The sequence below is a fragment of the Pelobates fuscus genome, chromosome 7 (assembly GCF_036172605.1).
Source record: "Pelobates fuscus isolate aPelFus1 chromosome 7, aPelFus1.pri, whole genome shotgun sequence".
In the NCBI taxonomy this organism is placed as follows: domain Eukaryota; kingdom Metazoa; phylum Chordata; class Amphibia; order Anura; family Pelobatidae; genus Pelobates; species Pelobates fuscus.
Window position 1 is genome coordinate 72,344,788 of NC_086323.1, and position 24,883 is coordinate 72,369,670.

Genomic DNA, 24,883 nt, shown 5'->3' on the forward strand with positions numbered 1-24,883 from the left:
GGGCGCAGAGACCACGGTCCCATCTGCGCTGGTGTGGGGCTTACTGTCTCCCCTTGGTGTGCTAAGCTGCCGCTGGGGAGAGGGGGTAACAAACTCCTCTCCCTTACACACTTTCAGCCGCTGGGGAGCAGGGCTGACCCTCTGTACCCCCTGTAGGCAGGGCGCAGAGACCACGGTCCCATCTGCGCTGGTGAGGGGCTTACTGTCTCCCCTTGGTGAGCTGTGCTGCCGCTGGGGAGAGGGAATAATAAACTCCTCTCCCTTACACACCTTCAACCGCTGGGGAGAGGGGATAACAGGCTCCTCTCCCTGCACCGTAGACTGCCGCTGGGGAGCAAGAACGGCACCTTCAGCTCCCTGTAACGCACACTGCCGCTGGGGATCTGGGCCGACTGCCCAGCATCCCTGTAGGGCCGGTAGAGAGACCGCAGTCCCATCTCCACCTGCCATCGGTGGGTCTTCCCAGGACCAATCCGTGAGGCCCCTCAACATTTGTGAGTAAGGGCCACCTGCTTCCCCACCTGGCAACTCTGGCTGCTGCTGGGGATCTGGGCCGGCTGCCCAGCATCCCGGTGGAGTGACCTTGGTCCCATCTCTACCTGCCTGTTGTGGTTCCTCACAGGACCAGTCTATGAGGACCCCCACTTCGGGTTCTTCCCGCCGCCTCAGGGAAAGACGGCTAACCTCCTCGGATGCAGCCTCTACCCGGCTGCTGTAACGCTCCTGCTGCTGAGCATACTTCCTCTCTTTTGCCAACCGGAATTCTCGGTCCAGCCTTGTGTTTCGCTCGGCCATGACCTGGTTCCAGATCACCCGGCGTGTCTCCATGGGTATATCATCCCCATACTCAGCCACTCGCTGCCTCACCTCGGCCAGCCAATCATCTCCAGAGCCAGAACCTTCCATACTTGTCTGCTCCCAGGGGCGCTGCACGACTGCTAGCGTTGCCCTCAATTTGTAAATCCAAACGAACTGTGTCTCCGAGCTGCTTTACCTCACACTAGGACGCCATCCCACCGCTTGCCACCAATGTAACGGATCACCTGGCACCCCGACTTGGTACCTCCGTTAATGGATGCTCCTAGTGCTTCCTGAGGACTCCAAGCACTCTGGCAGACACCATAATCACCAAATCCGAGAAACCTTTAAATTCTCCCAAGCGTATGAATGCTGTAGACCATTGAATAGGAACCATACGAATAGGCCTGTACTCCTAGCAGTCAACTGGAACAGCATACAATCAATCCTTCCCCCAATAATGAGACGACACATCACTTTGAGGTTAAAACAGGAACTCTGGACTGGCTCATCCAGCCTGGCTTTTATTACAATAATACACATACAGGCCACACCCAGGGGGAGGCATAAAATAACCAATCACATACATGGTTCAGCCCACACATCCCCTCCCCTCAGATAACATTAAACTCAATTATCTGGTACACTTTTTCAGCCAAGTTCTGGATGTACCCCAAAACCCGGGGGTACACCTTTAAATCCAGCATCGCTGGATAGCCCTTATTCAGGGGGACAACATATTCAAAATTCAAGTCATTCGGATGAACGGTTCGTGAGATATGGGGTTCCAAAGATTTGACCGACCGCATGGGTAAAGTATCCGAAAACAGTTCCATGCATTTTGGCCCTGCGGTCGGTCACAAACAAGGGAATGAAAACAGGCGAATTGCCTGTGTTATAGAGCCTGGAGAGGGTTTGAATGAATTCCCTTGTTTATGGGGCTCTTTCTACCGAACGGCGGGTCATTCGGTAGTTTCCATACGAATTTCTGGAAGTATGGAGGTCTCAGCGGTGTTTGCCTAGTCAAGTGTCCGATTTTAGTTCCAGACACTCGACGGCAAAACACCGCTGTTCGGTAGTTTAAGATGGCCGCCGCCACGTGTTTGTTTCCCGAATGGCGGCCACCCAGAGGACAAAGACCACACTGCACTGATTGCCAATTACCTGTTTGCAACATTGTTGCAAACGGTAATTGGAGGCACACTCATTCCTGGGTGGTCTGGTTGTTCGGTAGTTTCACTGAATATACTGAATGGAGTGATTCTACCGAACAATCAGATGAATGTTGCATACAAATCACCCAGGATAAACTTAACACATCTATAAATACATATATAATATTACAGGCAGTACACTCGAATATGCTTCACAGTCTTAAAGGGACAGTAGTCCCAAAAGTCCCAATATGTCCATAGATGCTGTTAAAAGGGCCAGTAGCAGCAATATACAGTACAATATGCCCCAAATGACCCAGGGGCCATAGTCAGTAGGTAGGAGGCTAGCAAACAGGCTTCTCCAGGGCCCAGTGGCGAGGTTGGTTTCGCCACAACATTCACACCAAATTACATATCCACAATCAATCCATTCAGGGGAACAACATATTAAAAAATGGCATGGATCAGACCAGGGGTTCAAAAGTGAGTAAAGTATCTTTTAAAACCCCTAGCTTTCCAGCTCAGACCGTTTTTTACAGAGCCTTCTCTGTGCTGGAGAAGTAATCCAATTACCTCCCAGCACAGAGACAGACTCCATTGAGCACATGGGGGCACAAAGACAGTAAAACACTTTAAAATACATAAATTCACCTTTTAAACATAACACACAGACATTTCACCTATCCCCAGATAGCTGGGATCTGCGCGCACAAAACTACCGAATAGCGCGCAGATCCTACTCACACAGTTCACTCGCCACGGAGCCGAAGTCTTTAACTTCACGAATGGGCTCCATGGCCTAGCTATCTGGGTTAACACATTCACATAAGGTCTGGTCCATAGTCCAAAGGCAAGAGGCGGGCAAGCAGCCCCCTCCAAGGACACGTGGCGAGGTCGGTTTCGCCACAATACTCTTTGTACTTACAAATTGTGCTATTTTCTCAAACACCTCTTCAATCATCACATGTTCAAAGTGAGGATGTATTTCGGGGAAATCGCTGCCTTTTTGTTTAATGGAAATGTGATTATTAATTTCTGGATTGTAATGCTAATCAGATATGTATTACAGAGTAAGATCCCATTGCCTGTGTGAGTGTGGGTGTTTAATAAGAACCCACATTCCATTAGTACATATCTTGTCTAATGGATCACGATTACCATATAATAAGATTAAATAACCGTTTTCGGATCACACAGAACTTTTAGTATCCTCAAAGAATGCCTGGAAGAACCTGGAACGTAAACAAACAATGCACAGAAAACTTTCATTTTGCTCCTGTTGTGCAATTCTCAACAGGAGATCTGTATGAAATTGTTCACTTAATAAATTGCAATTGTTTTACTGACACATTTACAAAATTAGGAAAAATAGCATGCATCATAACCTACTTAACCACAGTATCTGTATCTGTTACTTTGCACATCAATCTGTCTCTCAAGCTATATTAATATTTGGAAAATCTGTTGCTTTTTTATGAGAACACCATTTAGTGCTGTTTCCTTCAAGCAGATATGCCACGTTTGAAACCGTGAAAAGATATGTAAAAATATGCATATGTACATTCTTGCAATGTTATTTAGAGATATATTTAGCTGAAATAGACTGGGAAAACACATCCTCAGGAGGAATTAGAATTTTCTTGATCTACAGTAGCTCTCGACTGATATCCATTCTGAACTCTCTTCTACACTATAAATACACTATTCTACACTATAAATGTGTCTTTCGTTCATACAGCACAGCCCTCACCCTTGCAAAACAGTCCTACTTTTCTTCTTTCATTAGTTCATGCTCCCGCAAACCTAGTCATCTCTTCAATACTTTTAACTCTCTTCTTCGTCCTGCTTTGGCCACCCCACAAACTGATCTTTCAGCTGATGGCTTTGCATGTTACTTTACTGACCAGATTAAACAGTTAAGGAATTAATTATCTTCCCTTCTCCCCTCTCTATCTCAACCTCACTTGGAACATACCATCCCTACCCTCCAAGACTTCTCTAGAGCTACTGAACTAACTACAGATTCTCCTTTCCTCTCATCCCACCACGTGTCCACTTGATCCCATCCCACCTCATCAGATCTCTCTCCCCTTGTCTGGTGCAGTCGTTGACGCACATCTTCAACTGCTCTCTTTCTTCTGGTGTTGTCCCAGCTCCCCTTAAACATGCTACTGTTGTACCTGTCCTCAAAAAGCTATCTCATGACCATACCTCCCCTTCCAACTATCGTCCCATATCCCTGCTCCCTTTCTCCTCAAAGCTTTTGGAAAGTCTTGTCTTTACCCGTCTGACCCGTCCACAGAGACTGCTCTGACTAGAGTTACAAATGATCTAATTGCAGCTAAATCCAAAGGCCACTACTCCATACTAATTCTTCTTGATCTCTCTGCTGCCTTTGACACTGTTGATCATGGCCTCCTTCTCCTGAGTCTTCAATCTCTTGGTCTCTGTGACACAGCTCTTTCATGGTTCTCCTCCTATCTCTCCCAATGCTCCTTCAGTGTCTCTTTTTCCAACAACACCTCCTCTCCTCGCCCTGTCTCAGTTGGAGTCCCTCAAGGTTCAGTTCTTGGTCCCCTTTTGTTCTCTCTCTATACTGCCTTTCTTGGCAAACACACTGTAGCAGTAAAAACAGGATGCCAGGTAATAAAAATAATAAAAGCAAAGAAAAAGGTGTATGGAACAATACCAGAATAAACTATTCCACTACCATCTGTATGCCGACAACACTCAGATATACCTCTCCTCCCCTGACCTCTTCCCTTGGCCGCTGCAACTGTAATGAACTTAAGAGTTTCGTGTTTAACCCTTAAAGGGCCAGACCATTAATTACCATATAGGTGTGTTACACACACACCCATGATCACATCTTTCCCTATAGCCTATCAGGGATCATCTTAAGACTTTTAAGCCTGGTTTGTCCATTTCTCTGTGCCCTGTCGTGGTTTTATTTGGTTATCCGAGAGCGCATTCCTTGTATTTGATTATTGTGTATTTGACCTTGGCTTCCCTTTTGACTATCTGATCTATGTATTCCTTGACCTTTGGCTTGGCTCCTGACTATTCCGATATCTCCGTTCCTTGACCCGTGGCTTGTTCATCGTTTGCGCTATTACTACTTCTTGTCTTTTCCCTGTCTTGTGGATATTTACCTTTATACGTTAAATCCGGCCATTCTAAGGCCCGGTAATACGTCTTAGGTATTGTCTTGTTTTCTACTTAAGTTCTGCGTGTTGGGCATCTACAGTAATCCTGACACTGTCTTAGTGTCATTTTTGATCCTGGCCTCACCGTTGCACTCATGTCCATTCTGTTGCTAAAACCTGTCGATTCAGCTTAAAAACATTGCCCGCATACGGCCCTTTATTGCGCAAGATGCTGCCAAAGATGCTTGTTCATGCTCTAATAATCTCTCGCATGGATTACTGTAATCCTCTCCTAATTGGTCTCCCCAGAAGCCATACTGCCCCCCTCCAATCTGTGATGAATGCTGCTGCTAGGCTGATCTTTCTCTTTCCTGTCACTCCTCTCACACCTCACCCCTCTGTTGATCCTTACCCTACAGGCGTCAATTTAAAATAATAACCCTTACCTATAAAGCTCTAACCAACTCTAGCCCCTCTTACATTTCTTCACTGATTCATAGGTATGCCCCCTCTCGGTCTCTCCACTCTGCTGGTGACCTTCTCCTGTCTGCTGCTCTCACCCTTACTGCAAATTCACTCCTGCAAGACTTCTCACGGGTGGCTCCTTTCCTTTGGAACAGCCTGCATACCCCTGTCAGACTCTCCCCTAGTCTTAAATGCTTTAAGAATTCCCTCAAAACCCATCTATTGCTCAAACCTTCCTCTTGCTCTCTCCTAAAGGGCCACACTCCACTCTCACCTCCAGTTCTGCTACTTTCCCACCATGTCTATTTGCTGTCTCCCTCAACACCCTTCCTATTGTGTTTTTATACCCCACCTCTTCTAGACTGTAAGCTCGTTTGAGCAGGGTCCTCAACTACCTATTGTTCCTGTTCCATTTTGTTATTGTCTCATTTGGTAAATTCCACTCTTATTGTAAAGCGCTGCGGAATAAGCTGGCACTATACAAATACCAATAATAATAATAACATGCAATACTAAAAAGTTTAGTAAAAACGTTATCTACATGTTGGTGTGCCCGTGCGCACTCCAATATGTTGGTATGACATCTAGATGCCTCAAAATTAGACTATCAGAACACTGCCGTAACATCTCCAAGGAATATAAAAACCATACTGTTTCCAAACATTTTTGTATACACCAAAATATTCTCAAACATTTAAAATGTATGGGTATACAAAAGTGCAATATCCATTTAAACTTCCAACTTAAAAACTATCCAACTTAAAAACATTAGTTCCAGATTGCTTAACACTGATTTTTAAGTTTTTAGCTTTTTATAACATTTATTGTTTTTATTGTGATTGTATTTGTATTTTTTTAATTTATATTTGCACATCTCTTCATTTACTTTTGAATTTTTTTTATTTCTCTCTATCTGGCGCCCCTTTCTTTCCCTTTCTACTCTAATCTGAGTTTTATATATATTTTGGCACTTTAGATCTATATTTGTCTTTCCCCCTCCTATTATGGCCACTTTCCCCTACTTCTCATATATTTTTTTCCCCTCCCAATACGGCCACCATGAGCAGTGACGTGACCCACGGCGTCCTATTATCTTTGACCTTAGTCTTTCTGACAGCATGCTTTTTGGTCAGTCCCTGTCCCCCCCCCCCCCCCCCCTTCAATCGGCTACTGGCCATTATTGGCTCTGCTTCCCATTTCACTAAATTCATCATCACTTAAGGTTGCCCTTATTTGTGTTTTTTTATTAAGAGTTTACTATTTCCCCTTTCCCTGTTTTTACTCCACCCCTGGCTTTGCCCTCTTCCGTAGCCTATTGACTGATGCGAGCATGCCCCATCCTTTCCCCCATTCACTACATGGTCACGATCGTGACCATGTTACTATGACGTCATTTACCCGCCAAATTCAAAATGAGCATATTTTACACCATATAAAAGACTATGAATGCCAGGTATATGTTTAATACCCACTTGAAAAATACCTACTTGGGAGAAACGTGTTGTGGATTGTTTTTATTTGTATAATTACAGGTTTATAGGCTACTTCTGGTATTGTGCCATACACCTTTTTCTCTGCTTTTATTAGTTTTATTACCCGGCATCCTGTTATTACGTCTCCAGTGAGAATCTCATCAAGAATTCCAAGAATTCCAGGTGGGGATTATACCACCTACACTGAATATACTGAGTGGGCTATCTGCTCAGAAAATTGTGAGTACGTTTTACTTATTACTACTCGTGGTCTATTATTTTTAGACAGTGAGCACTATTGTCGCTTTTCTTTTTTTTTTTATATATATATACCCTGCTGCTACGATACTTGCTGATACTTGCTGACTGCATTTTCCATTGATATTCTATAAGTGAGGGATCAAAACCACTACATGCGCATCACACTAGAGCTGGTTTTAGCTCTACTACATGTGAGTAGAAAATGTGGAATTCTTTTATACCCTTGCACTTTATTTTAGACTTATTACACTATTGGAGTCCTTTATTTATATATCTACAGACCCTGAGCATCCTGGTGACTTGCAAGCTTAAGGAAGGAGAAAGCCTAATTAGGCACTTAGGAACCCTCACGCATATCTACTACTTTATTTTGAGACTGCTACTATTACCTTTCAGTACCTGTTTTATTGTTTTTTTATAGGCTCTATTTACCTTGTTTTAATTACTGTTTCTCTTTTCTCGTGATTGTCTTATATATCTATTGCAGGGGGTTCTCAACCTTGTCCTCAAGGACCCCCTACCAGTCCAGGGTTTAGGGATTACCTGGGTGTGTCTAAAGTGTTTAGAAAAAACACCTTAGAGTCTAAGGTGTTTTTTCCCCTTTTTTCTAAACACCTTAGACACACCCAGGTAATCCCCAAATCCTGGACTGGTAGGGGGTCCTGAGGACTGGGTTGAGAACCCCTGATCTATTGTCTAATTTGACCTCTGTCCCTTACCCTTTGGCCCACCCTATTACCTTGTCTTTTTACCATTTTTTAAGGGTTTCTGGAGAGAATTTCCCTTTTTAGGTGTGCTGCCATGTTATCTAGCGCTCCCCATTTTCTCTTTTTTCTACCTATTATAATGACTTAGAATTAAAATTATTCAACCTCCCTGAATAGAATCCATCAAAACAGCAGAAATATGCAAAACAGGTGCTGTCTGAAGAACACCTGATGCAACTAATCAAGGGCTTCATTAGTTGCACCGCACCAGGTTTGCTTGAGCTGGAACACATGCAATCTGAACTGGCTAGGGTTTGAGTGTCACGTTTGACCTCATGTTAGAAATATGGCAATATAAGTCAAAAAAATGGTCCACAAAGTTACGAGAAGAGATCATCATCCCTTCAAAAACAAGGAACAGGATACAAAAATCTTGCGAAGGCACTAAACTACTGACCCAAAAGCACAAGAAACCTTCGCTCCAGTATGCTCAAAATCATATAAATAAGCCACAAAAGTCTTTGGGGTTCTGTTCTATGGAGCACTTAAACACAATTTGAGCTTCTTGACCCAATGGATCAGCGGTATGTCTGGAGGAAGAAGAATGCAGCATACTCTGAAATTAACACTCTGCCCGCAGTTAAGCATAGGGGTGACTCAGTAATACTCTGGGGCTTCTTTGCCTTTCTGCAGCATGTGGAACGCTGCAGCATGTGGTACAAAAGGTGATTCATTAAAGTATGGGGAAATCTTAGGAGAAAACGTCATGCCATCTGTGAGGAAGATGAAGCTTGGGCATCATTAAACCTCTCAACACGTTAATGATCCCAAGCTTATCTCAAATTCGACCAAGGATCGGTTGCAGAAAAAGTCCGGAAAAATTCTACAGTGGCTATAACAGTCACCTGAATGAAGGCAGTTGCAGCCGCAAACCCAAGAATATTACTGAACTGGAGGTTATTGTTCATGAGAAATGGGCTAAGGTTCCTCGGGAACACTGCCAGTAGCTGGTGTCTGGTTATGCATCATGTTCGCTGCAGGCCATAACAGCACAATGGTGCTCTACTAAGTACTAAAGATGCTTGCCATGAAAGAGTTGAATAATTTTGAGACTGGAGAAGTCATTATAAGTTGTATTTTCAGTTGAATTTGGGGAAACCACTAGAAGCATTCGTTGTGTTGAGCTATTTCAATTGCTTTTGTTTGATTTTCTTCATTGCAAACAGCTGAAGGTCTGTAAATTTTGACAATAAACCTAAATTTCAGTGAGGGTTGACTAATTTTGATGATAACTGTATTATTTTTGAAAATTTAAATTGTAAGATTGAGGAATGGGAAACTCCACCAAAATCTTGTATAATGAAAATACACGTTCACAAGCATGTGCAACACTAGCCACGAGTTGGTTCACTAGCTGTGGTTGAACTTGTGCACACAATACACAAACCCTCATTACCTTTAACAATGTGCATGGTTCATGTGTATGTATAAGATATATACCCTTAATTACCAAACTCTCTCACACACACACCTTACTAGACACTTTTATGCTCACACATACCCGATTAAACACACCCATAAACATATCTAATAGACATTCTCACTTGCACAACGACACATACCAGAATAGCCATATTATGATTTACACAGGATGAACACACACTTAAACACGCGTTACTAAGCACTTCTCAAGTATGTCTTTTTATACGCAAATCCCTCTAAACCTGTGTGTGTGTTTCACACACAAATATGCTGTCACTTATGACTAGCCACTAAAAGATACCTTATTAGACACACTTATATATATATATTATTAGTTATTCTCAATCTCCATTACTCGCTCCTCACTTAATCATACATAAGAATGAAGGTTGCTCTCTTCCCGTTCTCTTCTAAACTGTCTTCAATGATAAGGGAGGGACAGAAGCTCCAGAGCCTGCTCATCATAATTTCTAGCAGAAGGAAAGCTGTATACCATCTAGAGCAAGGGTGGCAAAAAGGTAAATCCCCAGAGTTGTTGTAGAACTACAAATCCCATGATGCTTTCCTTGTCTATTGTTAGCATGCTTTTAGAATGACAATACATCATGGAAACTGTCGTTTAAAAACATCTTGGGATCAACCTTTTGGGCACCCCTGATCTGTTTCTGATGCCCTGGGCATGCTGTACAGTAGAAGTAGTAGGTAATGCTGAAGATGATTGTCCGCACTGATTGATTATCAAATCTGTCTGGAAAACACACAGAGAGACTGAAGTAGTCTACAAGGCAATATACTATAAAGTAATGACAATCAGAGATACTTTGATGTCTAGCGTTAGGGGATGGATGTACATCGGCACTATTAATCATACAATTTATCTTTTGGTTTTCAATAGACTCTAGGCTTGAGAATATTGTGAATGTTAGGGTTCTATGTTATAAACTTCATTTTTATTCTTGTAGAATGTTGTCCAAAGTACCTTTTTCCTATATGGTTTCGGGAATAGGAGGAGGGACATGTCCATGTTCCAGATTAATGGGAGAAGAAGGGGGGATTAGTTTTTTCCACCAGTTTATTTGATTACACTCCATATTTCTTCAAGTAGGAATATCATGAGCAACTGCTTTAAAATCCCAGTCTGAACAATAAATAGAAAAGAAAATGACTCCCCATTAGTAAATAGTGGACTCCAAGATGGATATTTAATCAAGCTAGAATATATGCTGAACCTTTGTTGATAGACCCAATCACTTGATTCTCTATATCAGGGGTGAGCATTTGAAGTGTCAAAGGTTGCCTACTCCCGCCCAAAGCCATATTTTGTGCCAAATTGATAAATAATGTAATAAATGTAAACTATAATCACCATTCTGATAATATTGCTTAACCGGAGAATAGTTACATATCAGCTACTTTGGCATACATTTAATTATAAAATTCTATTTTTATTTCAGAACATTTCACTGTTTAGTGAAGAGACCCCTTAGACACGTTATCATTTCTGCCTGAATTCATTAATTATCTTTTATCATGGTCTCATTCTAAATACTATTTTCTATTGCTCTAGAGCTAAAAGAAGCTGATTTGACTTAAACAATACAATAAAGCTTTTATTTTAGTGAAATAAAAAAGAATAACAGAGACCAGTTTTCCTAGCAGCCAGACATCTGTTCTGCCCCAGTCTGTGTTTGCTGCAGACTAACAATTGAAGCAAACACTGATATTGATGCTTTTGGAGTTTGCTGTGTATTTAAGTGTGTGGACATCTTTGGAATCCGGGAACACTGTCTAGGTTGCAGTTCCATTTCTTTTCAATCGGAAGAGGTTAATTTTCAGCCCAGCATGTGCTGGGGATGCAGGCATGAGTGCTTTGTGAGCACTGGATGTGAGATGCTGTATAATTGTCAGACAGCTATACACGGTGTTATTGTAGAAATGGTTCCTGGCATCCAAAAAAAAGTCATTTTATGTATAGCATCCAAAGGGTTAAATTCAATATGATCTTATTGCATCGTATCGAAATGCGGCAACATCAACTCTCTGCACACAAAAAAAAAGTAAGGAAAAAAAAACATCAACCAAATAACCCATTCATTCCTTTAAAATACTGTAAAATATACACTATTGGTCATATAACCAAGCCAAACAATGCCATATTCTGTTCATCATGGTTTGTGTTAATAATAATAAAAATTAATAAATCCCCAAATATATTAAATTCCATTCAGCCCCTGAAAATCTGTGCTTAACAGTCACCTCCTCTGCAAGGGGGGTTCTCAGGGATCTAATGGTCGTTCACATGGCAGTTACATATGTTAAATCCATCAGAATAAACTGCAGAATTGAGAATCAACAGGTTTACACAAGCACGACTGCACTTCAAAACACAGCCTGTTAACCAAGTGTAAACCTATTTGCTTTAGAGCAATGACTTTTTTATACTGTTGACAATTTCCTTTTCCACAAATTGTTTCGTAAGATAGGGATGGTATAAACTGCATTGGCAGAGCTTTGCAGCATCATCATCCCCCTCTATCCACATTAGAACCTGTTGAATAATCCACTGGAGGGAGGGCTTTTTTCCTTGTAAGAGTATAATGTCACTAGGACGTAAAGTGAGATGGAATTATAATAACGAGTCATATCACCCCCTTCCTCCTCCTCAATCTAACAGTGTTTCTTTCTCTCTGCTTGTTTCACTCTCTCACTCCCTCTCACTCATTCACTTTCTCTCTTTGATCTTTTTACCTTTCTTCCTTCGAATCTCAGTTCTGATGATGACCATTATGCTCTGGGCAGGATGACTAATACTACAAGCCCCTCTCTTCACTGTGGAGAACACATGGAAATAAGAGTTCTTGTGGCCACTGCATACTCCATGTTCTCCATATCTGGAACGTTGGCCAATGTCCTGGTGATTTATTTGGTTTGTTCTTTCAAGAAACTCAAAACAACTAGTAATGCTTTTATTGTTAATGGATGTGTTTCAGATCTCCTCGTCTGTGCCTTCTGGATGCCACAAGAAGCCATATTAGTTTCTACTGGTCGAGTGGAACATCCCACCTACAGGGTCTTCATGGAGGGAGTTTTTTTTCTGTGGATGACGGTCTCCCTCCTGTCCCATTCGCTTATTGCTCTAAACCGTTTTGTGCTGATCACCAAACTGCCCACTGTCTACCATACTGTGTATCAAAAGCGTAACACTGAGTGGATGATCGCTATGGCTTGGGTTCTTCCTCTTGCTTTCCTTCTTCCTTGGCTGTTTGGTCAACGACCGCATGAAATTTCTCTGCATTGTCAACAACTGCGACTTTTTGTGTTTCTGGGACAAGAAATCCCAATGGCCAGCTCTTACACGGCAATTCTTTCTGCAGTGACTATTCTTAGTCAAACTGCTATCCTCTTCCATTGCTACTTTCGAATTTTCAGGAAAGTGCAAGTCAGCTTGAAGAGGGTTAGCGTTCTCAATTTCCAGGTGGTGCACAATCTACCATGCTCATGTCCTCGCAAGGACAAACGTTTAGGCCTCTATGTACTCATTGTGTGCTGTGTCTTTTCACTAACCACAGAACCTTTTGCATGGTCCGTCCTCTATGGTCTATTCCAACCTCTGCCACATGGGCTGGAGACAAGCAGTTGGCTTCTGTTATGCCTTCTTTTTGTGCTAAATCCATTTATTTACACCTGGAAAAATGAGGAGTTCAGGAGGTCTTTTCGAGCAGTGGTGGGTGGAGAACTTTGGAAAAGTGCAGCTGTTAGTGTTGATCCAGTCGTACAAACCATTTCTCAAAATGACCCCTGAGTAAAATTAATAACATGATTCCTCCGGTCTCTACCAGTCTCTGCGATAGAAACAGTGCGGAATCTCATGAGAATGTTTGACTCAGAAATCAAAGCAGATTTTCGACTCTGTGTTGCCCTCGCTCTCCTCACTTTTGTATTGATGGTTTCCATAGAAACCTTCTGCTTGCATCTCCTCTAAGCACTGTGGTCCAAGATAAATGAGCCAATGCTTCACTTCTATCAGCAACGGGACAACATGAGTGAATATTTACACCAAGATATACAATAAATTACATAAGCTGGCAGCTGAGAACACATAGCATGGGTATTGCAGTCTGGGAAAGAGGTAGTGTGTCATTGTTGATATGTCTACTAATGCATCCAGAAAAAAAAAATAATTTATGTTTCATTTAGAATAAAAATAGCCCCACCAATAATGTATGTGAGAGAAAAGCAAAATATGGAAATAAAATATGTAGGCTAATTATAGCTTGTTCTCACTTCATAGGAACAAAATATTTTGAATCATTGAAGTGAATAAATTAATAGTTGCCATCTCGTTTAACAGCCTATAATAGTATTAATACCGAAGTACAGAAATAGCAAACTAATAGACCCTGTAGATACAGAGCTTGTTCAGTATGTTGAATAACATGGTCTGTCTCAATTTGGGGCACAATACTTATTGATGCGACTTAATATTGATGTTGCTAAAACATATTTTTCATCTGCGGTTATTCACTAAGCTGAATAGTCAGGAATTGACAATAGACTTTTCAATTTTATTCCGAAAGAGCCCAATTGGAAAAACTATCCAGCTTTCTCTGGGTAGGCTGTTTTGGACATGAAATGAAAAATCATTGGGCAGTTCTCAATAATTCCCAGTTTAATGAATAACCTTGACCATTTATGGCTATTACTGAAAAGATGAAAATTTCTACAAGTGAATAATACAGAATTTTTTAGAATGTGGAGTAGATGCGAAAATTGTTTGTGTATCTTTTATATATCAATGAAATACAACCATGGTTTCATTTAAACGCAATACATTTATGCATCCTCTCCAGAGAGCCAAGGTAGGTGCCAAGCCAGGGGGCAAACGCATCTCTGACTAAGTCGAGTAAACCAACAAATTAAATTAGCAGCACCAAGAAATATTTCCCAGTGATTTTTTTTTTTCATTTTCAAGTGTAACAGATTGACCTGTCACAAATTGATTGTTTTTTAAATTCCATCTGACGTGTCTTGCCCTTTTGTGATGGTTGAAGAAAAAAAAAATAATAAAAAAAAAGGTTTCAAATTTTTATTGGTGTTTCCATATGAAATTTTTGGATTAATTGGTTGAGACAAACAAAAGGCATTCCAAGTCCACTGACATAATGCCATGCCTGAGCCAATTATTTTGTTGTATTCACCCAATTAATGAGCTCAACCTCTTCAATGTGTTACGTTTTTTTTTCCCAAATGATTCTTCTTGAAAAGCGCTACCCATCTGCCATTTTTGTTAATCCATTAAGGAATTTATCATTATACATTGAGCAAGTCACAAGGTGCAATCTCTTTCTAAAAAACTTTTGTGGTTATTCAGTAAACTGTGATTTATCAGGAACATAAAAGCCAAATTTGAGAAAAAAATCCAACTCGCTTATGTCTCCAACTCCAAATGTGCAAGGTCATCCACTAAACTGAAAATTAAGCAAAGTATACTCTTTAGTAAATAATTCTGTAAATACTAGTATAGAAAATGGGAATTGTAGTGAACTAATGACGGAACTGAAAATTTTAGGCCAAAAAAAAAGGTAAACCTAAAAAATTTAGCTGATGAATTTTTTAAATGTTACTAATTTGGTTTAAAATTTGTAACCTATTTTTTAATTCTCAACATATGTTGGTTTATAGAATAAACCTGTCTTTTTTGCAGCTAAATTCTCTGTACTTACACTACTCAGGCGGTTGTATCGGGAGAAAAACAAGAATTATCTATAACAAGCTTAGTGTATCGGCAGTTTTCTTTAGATTCTTGTACATTTGTATTCTGCTCTGTGGTGCCTTATACTGATTTAATATGTTTTTCAAATTGTAAAATTTTCCTGAGGGACCATGATATTGCCTCACTGGTCACATAATCTAAGTGCCCTTATTGTCACATTTGCAGAGGGTGATGTGTTGGATTGTGTGTGGTTTTGCATGTACAGTGTACTCTTAACTTATTGACACGGAAGGAAATGGGACCTGACTTACCCCATGTGTTAGTTAGATGGTGAATGTTTTTGGACCCAAATGCCCAATATTTAGCAGAAATACAAGTAACCAGTTGATAAGTGCTGATCAACTCTCCTTTCCCAAGTGTAATTGTCACCCACGTCATCTGCCTTATAGGAACTTGTATCAACCCTTGCTCTAATATAGTCAATGGTAATGTGCACTGCCTCTATTTACTAAAATGATCAAGTACTGATGTTTACACTGAAGGCAGCCACTTAACACCACATGAGAGGTCTCTGACTACCACTGGTGCCCCCACAGTCATAGGCACGCAATCCTAGTTCTAAGAGAAACATACCTTTTTGAAGCAGAGGACATTTACATAGATGTAAACATAGCATTAAAGGACCACTCTAGGCACCCAGACCACTTCAGCTTAATGAGGTGGTCTGGGTGCCAGGTCCCACTAGGATTAACCCTTTTTTTTTTTATAAACATAGCAGTTTCAGAGAAACTGCTATGTTTATACTGAGGGTTAATCCAGCCTCCAAATCCTCTAAAGGCTGTCTCATTGACAGCCGCTAGAGGCGCTTGCGTGATTCTCACTGTGAAAATCAGCTTCCATCAGCTTCCATAGGAAAGTATTGTAAATGCTTTCCTATGCGACCGGCTGAATGCGAGCGCGGCTCCTGCCGCGCATGCGCATTCAGCCGATGACGTCGCAAGGAAGAAGGAGAGGAGGAGTAGAGCTCCCCGCCCGGCGCTGGAGAAAGAGGTAAGTTTAACCCCTTCCTCCCCCCAGAGCCCGGCGGGAGTGGGTCCCTGAGGGTGGGGGCACCCTCAGGGCACTCTAGTATCAGGAAAACGAGTATGTTTTCCTGGCACTAGAGTGGTCCTTTAAGTCAAATCTACATAAACAATTGTGGTAATTATATTTAACATTAGATATTCAAGAAGTACTCTCTTTTTTTTTAACCCTTTAAGGACCAAACTTCTGGAATAAAAGGGAATCATGACATGTCACACATGTCATGTGTCCTTAAGGGGTTAAGGACATAGGGATGAAATCTATTTTGGAGATCAATACTAAAATCATTTGGAGAATGGTTATGGCGTTACTGAGATTTAAAGGGACATTGGAGTGGTCTGGGTGCCAACTCCCGCTACCCTTAACCCTGCAACTGTAAATATTGCAGTTTTCATAAACTGCAATAATTACCTTGCAGGGTTAACTCCTCCTCTAGTGGCTGTCCTGGTTTCTAGCACGGGTTTTCTGTGCTATAGTGTTGCTGGATGTCCTCACGCTATGCTTTGCCATGGGGAGGTCTAATGCGCGTGCGCGGCATTGCCGCGCATGTGCATTAGGTCTCATCCCACTGGCGGCCGCGCATGCGCAATCGGTCTCTGCCGGCTGACGTCGGTGTGGGCGGATTGAGGACCGACCCTAAACCACCGCCGAGGGACATCGGCGGTGGTCTAAGGTAAGTCACTGAACGGGTTTTCACCCCTTCATCAACATGGAATGGGGGGTTGGAGGGAGAGGGGACCTGCAGTGCCAGGAAAACGATTTGTTTTCCTGGCACTGGAGTGTCCCTTTAACAAGAAGAAAGAAGGGAATGTATTTAAAATAAAAACCAAAACAAGTCATTTGACTGTGATAGGAGGACAAACTCGTTGCCTAAGCAACAAGTAACGAAGACCATAATGAATATGTGGATTGGCTGCACTGCATTCCAGCCAAGTCGGTATTAGTAGGGTACACACTTAGAACATCAGAGAGACAACATTCTGAACATAATAAGGCACAACAGTAGATCAGAAGCTAGGATTTTATGAAATAAGGACAATTCTAAACAAATTCTGTTACAATGTGTGTTTGTATTTTTTGTTAATGTTCAATAGATATAACGTCAGAATGAGGTACAACATAAGAAATGAAAGCAATGTACGTTGATTTTCTGTACTGGATGTGTCTAGCTCCATGCTATTGTTTGGAACATGTAAACAGGGAGGTTTGTGTATTGTATTTGCCAATCAATGAGCAGGCAGTGGTATCCTGTCAATTTGAAGCTTGTGCAAAGCGTTCTGTGCAACACTGGAGGTTTAAAAAGAATTCTAATGCGGGGGCAGATCAATGAAATAAAACATTCAACATGTTTTCAGTTAAGACTTAACTCTTTTCCGACTAGAAGTGCTGTATATTCCACAGTCAATCTCTTGCTATATAATTGTCATGCAATTCTGCACCAAGGAGCTATCTAGACCAGGGATAGGCAACCTTTGGCACTCCTGATATTGTGGACTACATCCCCCATAATGCTCTAACACACATAATGCTGGCAAAGCATCATGGGAGGTGTAGTCCAAAACATCTGCGGTGCCGAAGGTTGCCTATGCCTGATTTAGACCTTAACAAAGACAAAGGCTCTGAGAAAACCAGTCATGTATATCTGCACCCTTGAAAATGACTATACAAATTAGACAGCTGTCAGGTTCTCCCAGAACATTCCTTGATAATTCACAGTCACATACTGAGATTAGGTTACTGCCAAGTTCTCTCAGAGCATGTCATGATAATTCACAGGTACAAGGTAACCACTGAGATTATACAACTGCGATAATTCACAATCACATGATAACCAGTAAAATGAGGTAAAGGCCAGATTCTTCCAGAGCAGGCCGTTATAATTCAGGCACGGTATCCACTGAGTGAGGTAAATGTCAGGTTCATCTTGAACATGCTGTTCTAATTCACAGTCTCGCATTAGCCATTATAATCATGTTTCTTAAAGGTTCTTACGTAGCAGTCTCATGATAAAATGCAATCAAGTCAGAATCGACATAAATTTTGCATTAACCGACTCATTTCCAATTCACAATGGTACCCGTCAGTGATGCCCACTTTTGTCTTTACTCCCAAACCCTTTCTGAACACGGTTACACAGAACCTGTATATAAAGGGACTCATGGTAGGTAAGGTTGAACACAAGATTGCAGCATATGTTGATGTCCTCCTGTTCTACCTGAGACATGAGGCTTTATTACCCCTATATTAATTTAATTTGACACTTACAGCTTACTAGCTAACTTATGTACCAATTATTCCAAAAACATCATTCTTAAAATGGATCTTCTTATGCCAGAGCCAGTCTGATCCACTGGGTTTTCCCATTTCATTTGTTTGATACCTCTCTTAAATATTTGGAGGTGGTGGCTGACCAGAGACCTTTGCCAAATCTATCAGGTGAACTTTCACTCAATCCCAGGACTAGGTGTTTTGGCACCACTCCTGGCTTGGCAGGGTGGTGGTAATTAAGATGAATCTCTTGCTGTGAGTGATTTACGTTTTTCAGACATTGCTAATTACTATATCCAATACATTATTTAAATATCTTCATTCCCTCATTCTTAGGTATATATGGCAGGAGAACAAGCCACATAAACTTTGTTATAGCCTCAGGTTGCTGAAATTCGGGGATAAGGACTGACTCTCCTGGACTTCAGCTCTATATTATCAATCAAGCCACACACTCTCAGAGAGCAATGGAGTGGGCCGATGGTTGTGTTGACCTGGCTGCCAGGACGGGGACACTTCACCACCTGATATGTGCTAAGCTCCACATGTGGTGTGCTATTGCTCCCAAACTAGAGCTTTCCACTTTTTTGCACTCTTTCCTGCCAGTGGTATATAACCTGGCTTTCCATCTGGGTTTAGAGGCTTCTAGCTGCAGGAATCTTGTGATGAGCCAGACAACCCAAATAAGACACATGCTTTTAGATGGTAAACTTCAACCCGTATCCTTACTGTTGGGACAAACCAAACTAAATGTTATGAAACAATTTTGCTTTGGGTAGCTCTTGGAAATCTTCACCTATATCCAACAACGTTCCCATCGCATCTGGGACCCTAAACCATTTGAACCTTTGTATTGATCCTGTTCTATTGGGGCATTTTTGTTGCTTTTTCAGCATCAAGCAAAAATCCCCCAACCTAGATAAAGTGGGAAATGTGAAGAGGAATTACATTTATACCATAATAGTGAAAAACTTTGTGATTACACCCAACATAACACTATCTATACTAAGTTCTAGGCATCTGAATATAACCTTCTCACTATTTGGTACAAGAAATTGCATGCCATAGATACCTTGTTTGTTAATCAATGCTGGAGGTATATTGGGTGGAGGGTACACTCCTCCATATCTGATGGGACTGCCATTTGATCCACTCATACTGGGGGAAAATCCACCTAATTATCGTGACATTTTCTAAAAATGCCCCCGGTTCATGCCTGCCTCTATCTTATTTCACCACATGACAACCTGGTCCTTGGCTATAGGAAATCTATGACAAGAAATCTATTGCAATTCGAATCCTAAAAGCTTTTTGGAAAAAAGCAAAACACCCCACCGCCCATTAGCTTGTGATTCAAGCACATGGAGAAGCTCCATTCTACGGGGTAACTCATATCTAGTGCTACTGCACGTAACCAAACCTACCTTGATATTTGGATTCAATGTCTATTATCCACAACGTCTGCAGACTGGTCCCTGTACTACTCATTGCCTTTAATGATTTAGTCTTCTCTGAGATTTGTTTATGTGTACTCCAAGATTTTACAAACTGATACTTATCCAGTACATACAGTTGATTATATAAGTTTTTTTCTCTATGAATGGATTTGATTTCTGCCTACAAAGTTTTTATCCTTTGTTTATTTATTGTGCGAGCATATGTGTGTAACTTATTTTTTTTTACTGTTACAGTTTGTATTTAGTCTGATGCATACTCCCTGTATCGGAACTGATACATGTATTATTGCTACAAGCCGGTGCTGACTGGGTCATCACACTAGGGGAGGTCCATCGAGTTTCCCGTGTACTTAGGGCTACCTAATGGGTATTGCTGAAAAAAGGGCCCAGTCAAGTGCCCTGGCCCTTTAACGGCACGACCATCCCCTTTCAGGTTTTCAGTCAGTGCTGGGAGGAAGTCCGACCCAGCTGCATAGAGAGACCACCACGCAAGAGAGAGAAGGAGGGAGAGGAGGCACAGGCAGCAATGGGGGGCAGGGGTAGAGGGGGAGTGGTGGGGAATCAAGTAGAGCTGCCTCTGGCCCCACATACCAATGAGCCTTAGTCAGGGAATTGTATGACTGATGGGGATATATCTTTTGGTCATTCTTACTTTTTAGGGGGGGTAAAAAAAACATTACTTCTGCTACTGCTTACTGCACTGTGTTGACAGCAAAATAAAATAAATTCTGATTTACAAAAAATACAATAACAAAAAAGGAAAAATAAAAAAAACAGAACCAGAAGCCCACTATAAATGAGTTATCTGCAAATTCTTTTAGAGCAATGGAAGACGTTTCCCTGGTCTGATGAATCACATTTTCTTATAGATCAGGTGGATGGCCAGTTGTGGGAAAGAAATGGCTGCAGGATGCACTATGGGAAGAAGGCAGACCGGCAGGAGCAGTGTTATGCTCTTGGCAATGTTCTGCTGGAAAACCTTGGGTCCTGACATTCATGTGGATGTTACTTTGACACCTTCTTAGAGTTTGTTGCTGACCATGTACACCCCTTCATGGCAATGGTGTTCCTTGATGGCAGTGGTCTCTTTCAGCTAGATAATGCACCATGCCACTCTACAAACATTGTTCAAGAATGGTTTGAGGAACATGGCAAAGAGTTTAAAGGACCACTATAGTGCCAGGAAAACATACTCGTTTTCCTGGCCTTATAGTGCCCTGAGCGTGTCCCCACCCTCAGGGCCCCCCTCCCGCCGGGCTCTAGTGGGTGGAAGGGGTTACATTTACCTCTTTCTCCAGTGCCTGGCAGGGTATTCTTCTCCTCCTCTCCTCCTCCTCGGCTGAATTCACAATGCTTTCCTATAGACGCTGGTGTCTTCTCACTGTGAAAATCACAGTGAGAAGCGCGGAAGCGCCTCTAGCGGCTGTCAATGAGACAGCCACTGGAGGCTGGATTAACCCTATTATAAACATAGCAGTTTCTCTGCAACTGCTATGTTTATAGAAAAAAGGGTTACACCTAGCTGGACCTGGCACCCAGACCACTTCATTAAGCTGAAGTGGTCTGGGTGCCTACAGTGGTCCTTTAACACCTTAGCGACCGAGGACGGTTCAGGACCGTCATCAGCATTTTAGCGTTGCCGACCGGTGACGGTCCTGAACCGTCCTAACGGTCTTATGTAGTTACCCGAACGCCGTCGTTCCCCCGGCGGCGATCGGCGGTGCTCCCGGTGTGGGGAGACTGCCTGCAGCCCAGACAGTCTCCCCATGGCGCATTAGGACCCCTGGGGCCATGTGATTGATCAACAGAGCGATCACATGGTCACAATAGGTGTCCATGTGTCTGCCTGCAGGGGGACTGTCTGTGCTGACAGGCAGTCTCCCTGCATGTATAAAATCATTAAAAAAAATTAAGTTAAAGTTAATAAAATAAATAAATAATTATATGTGTATGTATATATATATATATATATATATAATATATAGACATATATGATATATATATATATATAATATATGTCTATATATCATATATATAATGTGATGCTAAGTGTATTTTTATATTAATATGTACATATATTAATATAAAAATACACTTATAATTAAATTACACATGTATATATATAATATATATAATAACTATATATATTGTATATATATATTATTATAAAATACAAATAAGTAAACTAAATTAAATTAAAAATAATAAAAATAATAATAAAAATTAATTTCTATAATATCTTTTTAATATCTATATGAAATTTTATTCTAACTGTATTTTGATATTAAAATATATATATTTATATCAAAATACACTTAGAATGAAATTGTATATATATATCTATGTATATATAAATAAATAAAAATAATACGAAATATACATGTCCATTTACAAAATTACATAAATAATTATATAAATATACACGTAGACTTCAAATATATAAATATGCATATATATTTAAATTCTACGTGCGTATTTATGTAATATTTTTACATAATTAAGTAATTTTATTAATTGCAATTTGAGGGACCTGCCTGCCAACACAGGCTGAAATTCCAGAGAATATAATTTTCTAGCACTGTATTTTACCCTGTAACTTTGTATGACACCCTAAAACCTGTACATGGGGGGTACCGTTTTACTCGGTAGACTTCACTGAACACAAATATTAGTGATTCAAAACAGTAAAACCTATCACAGCGATGATATTGTCAGTGAAAGTGACTTTTTTCACATTTTTCACAGACAAACAGCACTTTTACTGATGATATAATTGTTGTGATACGTTTTCCTGTTTTGAAACACTAATATTTGTGTTCAGCAAAGTCTCCCGAGTATAACAGTACCCCCCATGTAGAGATTTTATAGCGTTTTTGAAAGTTACAGGGTCAAATATATGGGTCAAATATTTTTACATTGAAAATGGCCAGGTTGATCACATTGCCTTTGAGAGCGTATGGTAGCCCAGGAATGAGAATTACCACCATGATGGCATACCATTTGCAAAAGAAAACAACCCAAGGTATTGCAAATGGGGTATGTCCAGTCTTTTTTAGTAGCCACTTAGTCACAAACACTGGCCAAAATTAGCGTTCAATTTAGTTTTTTACTTTTTTCACACACAAACAAATATGAACGCTAACTTTGGCCAGTGTTTGCGACTAGGTGGCTACTAAAAAAGACTGGACATACCCTATATTGAATACCCTGTGTTGTCTACTTTGAAAAAAATATGTACATATGGGGTGTTATTCAGAGATTTTGTGACAGATAATAGTGTTACAATTTCACTATTGATAAATTTGAAAAAAAATTATGTTTTGAAACTGCAATATCCTACTTGTACCTATAGCCCTATAACTTTAAAAAAAAAGCATGTAAACCCGGGGGGGATGGGGCCTGACAGCCAAGATGGCCGGCTGTGTTTTCTGAGGGCTCCAGCAACGGAGAGCAAAACACACTAATTTTACCGATACCAAGTGACGCAAATGGCTCAAGGTGCTCGGAATGGGACTCAGGAGGATCTAAGGAACAGGGTGATACCTGCCCGGACCCGATACGCAACACAACGGCAAGAGCCGGCCATGCGGCCTAACCTGGAGCGAAGCCTGCTGTATGGGGGAGACGGCCGCTCTCCCTGCAAGGAACAAGCTCACAAGCATAAAACAACAACAGCCCTGCTGCTCTCCCCCCCCCCCCCCCCCCCGGGCCGGTGGGGGATATCCCAGTCCTCACGGGGGACAAAGAACCCCGTGAAACAGCCTGAAATTCTACAGACTCGTAGTGCCCCTGGGACTACCGCTACAATGGTACTTACCTGCCCCAGGGAGAGCACAACGGCATCAACAGTCCACAGCACAGCACAAGCCGACTACGCGGCAAGGCTGGATGCACTCTTTGAAGCATTTTGGCTTAAACTGGAAAGGCACTTGCAACCACGCACCGAAGCTCAATATGGCGACCGACCAGCTACACCACCCCGAGGGGGACATAAAATAGCCGCTGCACGACACTCTCAGTGCATGCGAGGCAGACGATACCACGCCACCACGCACAAAGTACCGCGGACCCAAATGACTGCCCGGAGTAAAAAAAACCTCCTTCTGGGCTGGGAGCCATACAGGATAGATATCCGACCCAACATCCACACACCCGGAGGGGCTTCGGGAGAGCGGAGCCCCAGAGGGCACACGGTCCCACCGTGTATGGTAAAGGGACCCGAGGACACAGGGAAGTGACCCCCGCAGTAGCCCAGGCTGGAGGCTCTGAGCAGACCCGCCACAGCCAAAGCAACCTCTCAATGTACCCACCGGGACAAAATCAGCCACAGAACTGCGACCCGGAAGACGGAACCCGAACGGAGATACCAGCATCCTGGCCCACAAGTGGGTTGGGCTGAGCGACACTGGACGCACCCACATGCCACGGAGGCAGAGCACGGAGAAAGCCCGTGCAATCACAGACCCAGACTCTTGAAACCCTAATGGCAAGATATGCACAAACCCTTATACCATGCCTCCATCTATTGTGTGCCTCTTGTTGGTGGCTATACCACTGCAGTATATGAGTACGCCCATCTACCATGCTGGCATTCAGGCTATGAGAACTCTCTGATTCATGATAGCCGGGACTTAGAGGCTTATGCTTTTCACCTCAGAAAACTACCTCACTAGATAGTCTGTGCCTCATGAATGCTATTATGGAAAGTGCACGGGTCCAGTATGCCATATAATCGCCTTCTTACACTGAATATCTTGCGCTATGTTTAACCCGTTTAGCCTGTTTAACCTGCTTACCCAGGGCTGCCATCAGGGCATGACAACCATAACGGTTGTCATGGGCCCGGCGGTCCTGGGGGGCCCGGACTATTCTGGCAG

The 24,883-nt window shown here is 41.8% G+C and overlaps 1 protein-coding gene across 1 annotated transcript; it reads left to right on the plus strand.

Moving 5' to 3' along the window:
* Positions 1-12,202: 12,202 nt before the first annotated feature.
* On the plus strand, positions 12,203-13,287 carry GPR88 (G protein-coupled receptor 88). The gene has a single exon (XM_063427331.1). The coding sequence runs from the start codon at positions 12,286-12,288 to the stop codon at positions 13,285-13,287; it is 1,002 nt and encodes a 333-aa protein (XP_063283401.1). The 5' UTR covers positions 12,203-12,285.
* The last annotated feature ends 11,596 nt before the right edge of the window (positions 13,288-24,883 follow it).